The sequence below is a fragment of the Perkinsus marinus genome (assembly GCF_000006405.1).
Source record: "Perkinsus marinus ATCC 50983 genomic scaffold scf_1104296953298, whole genome shotgun sequence".
NCBI classification, from domain to species: Eukaryota; Perkinsozoa; order Perkinsida; family Perkinsidae; genus Perkinsus; species Perkinsus marinus.
The window spans coordinates 1-1710 of NW_003208515.1; the positions used below are offsets into that span (position 1 = coordinate 1).

The 1710-nt window shown below is 43.5% G+C and overlaps 2 protein-coding genes across 2 annotated transcripts; both read left to right on the forward strand.

The window, feature by feature from the left end:
* Window positions 1-683: 683 nt before the first annotated feature.
* Window positions 684-1014, forward strand: Pmar_PMAR007103 (hypothetical protein; the record flags this gene model as incomplete). The annotated part of the gene is made up of 2 exons (XM_002776574.1): window positions 684-818; window positions 876-1014. Coding segments are annotated over 2 exons (274 nt in total), but the record flags the coding sequence as incomplete, so codon positions are not given.
* A 261-nt stretch (window positions 1015-1275) lies between these two features.
* Pmar_PMAR007104 (hypothetical protein) lies at window positions 1276-1443 on the forward strand (the record flags this gene model as incomplete). The annotated part of the gene is made up of 1 exon (XM_002776575.1): window positions 1276-1443. A coding segment is annotated over one exon (168 nt), but the record flags the coding sequence as incomplete, so codon positions are not given.
* Between the last annotated feature and the right edge of the window lie 267 nt (window positions 1444-1710).

Sequence of the window (1710 nt, forward strand, 5' to 3'; positions counted from 1 at the left end):
CAGATATGCTTGGCTAAGTGTATGGATCGCATGTAATATCGAAGTGGCTACCGCCACCGCCACCGCTGCTCTCATCATCCCGTACCTCTATGTTTGTCTACAGGTTTGAGTCCTATTCTATCGTTACCAAGGCCTCTGCGGAGATGGCACAGAATTTGCAGAGTTCTCTAGACCAGGAGCAGCAATCAAGCTCCTCAAGTTTCTTGTAGATCTGCTCATGCTGCTGCTGGTGCTGCTGGTGCTGCTGGTGCTGCTGCCACTGTTGCTTTTCCTACATTATCCTCGTCATAAAGGATTATCATCATTGGCAACTTGAAAGATGTCAGTGAATGACAATACTCGTATGACGAATAGTGTACTGGTAGTGGTTTGTGGATCTACTACCAGACCTAAGTTACAACTAGTTTCAAGCCTCGTCTTTTCGCGTTATCCAGTTTAACAGTGGAGGGTTTGCTATACTCCTATTGCAAGCTCTCCTCGATGAATATTACCCATATCTGATATCCGATATCATATCCATGATATGAATGGTACACCGGTGGGACTAGGTATCATTTTCACTGTAGAAGCGATGATATCCATTTGGGGTGGTATTCAACCTTGAGTGGGCTCTATAGTGTAATAATAGTAACCTGGTTATTGAATCTGTTTTGTTCACTTTTAGTGTGGATTATTCATACACTATGACTATCCCTCACACACCTCGATCAGTCCCTGTCTACAAGCTGCTTATAGCACTCTTTACCCTCATACCAGTATCGATAGCATACATTCCCTTGTATGCATCACCATCAGGAGCATGGTATCTATTCCCTCTAGTAAGTCCATTTGTTTGTCTATTTCCGAATATGAGCTATCACAGAGTATTTTATCAGATTATCGCCCCGATGTGGGCCATGTTCGACGCGGATTTCAATTACCAATGGTCATTTACATTCTGGAGAGTTACTATTACCACAGCATGGTTTGCATGGGCTACCGGTGCCTTGGTCCATCTAATAGCTACTAGCATTGGTGATAATAGACTTTGGGCGGTACTATTCCAGTACCCTTTTACATTCTTTTATTGCCTTATACATACTCATGGAGGGTGTAAGCTTAACGCTATCATAGCGGGTGAGCCAGCATTGGTTATATCTAACTTCACCTCAACATTCTACTTTGTCAAAGCTTATCGTGAAGGTATGGGTATAGCTGTTGCAGGCACTTATGGTATATCTGTTACCTTTACACTATTAACAATACTTAAGATATTCAATATGTTGCCTCATGCAGGACCATCTGCGATTGACCAATTCGCATACTCAGCAGCCAATTTCTATGACGTACTACTGTCCTATACGTGTACTGGTACCAAACAAAAGGATATGATCAACGATGCATACCAAGACTTTCTCCATGCATGCATGCAGCTATCCAATACACAAATACCACCCCATATTGGTAGTCCAGCTTGGAGCATGGCTGGCTTCCTCTTCTCGCTCCGATCAGCCATATTCTCTGGTCCCTTTACGGATAGCATGAACAGGTTGTACTGGAATCCTTTAGCTGCCGACCTTGTGCAATTAAGATCAGATGTTGGCTTGGTTTTACGAGGGCTTGGAAGTGCTCAAGAGCGCGATATAGATCTTAGAGCACGTGCCCGGGAAGTAGAGTTACACTTGTTGGAGGTTGATAGGAAGGCATTTAATGATGCTGGTGAAAAGGTTA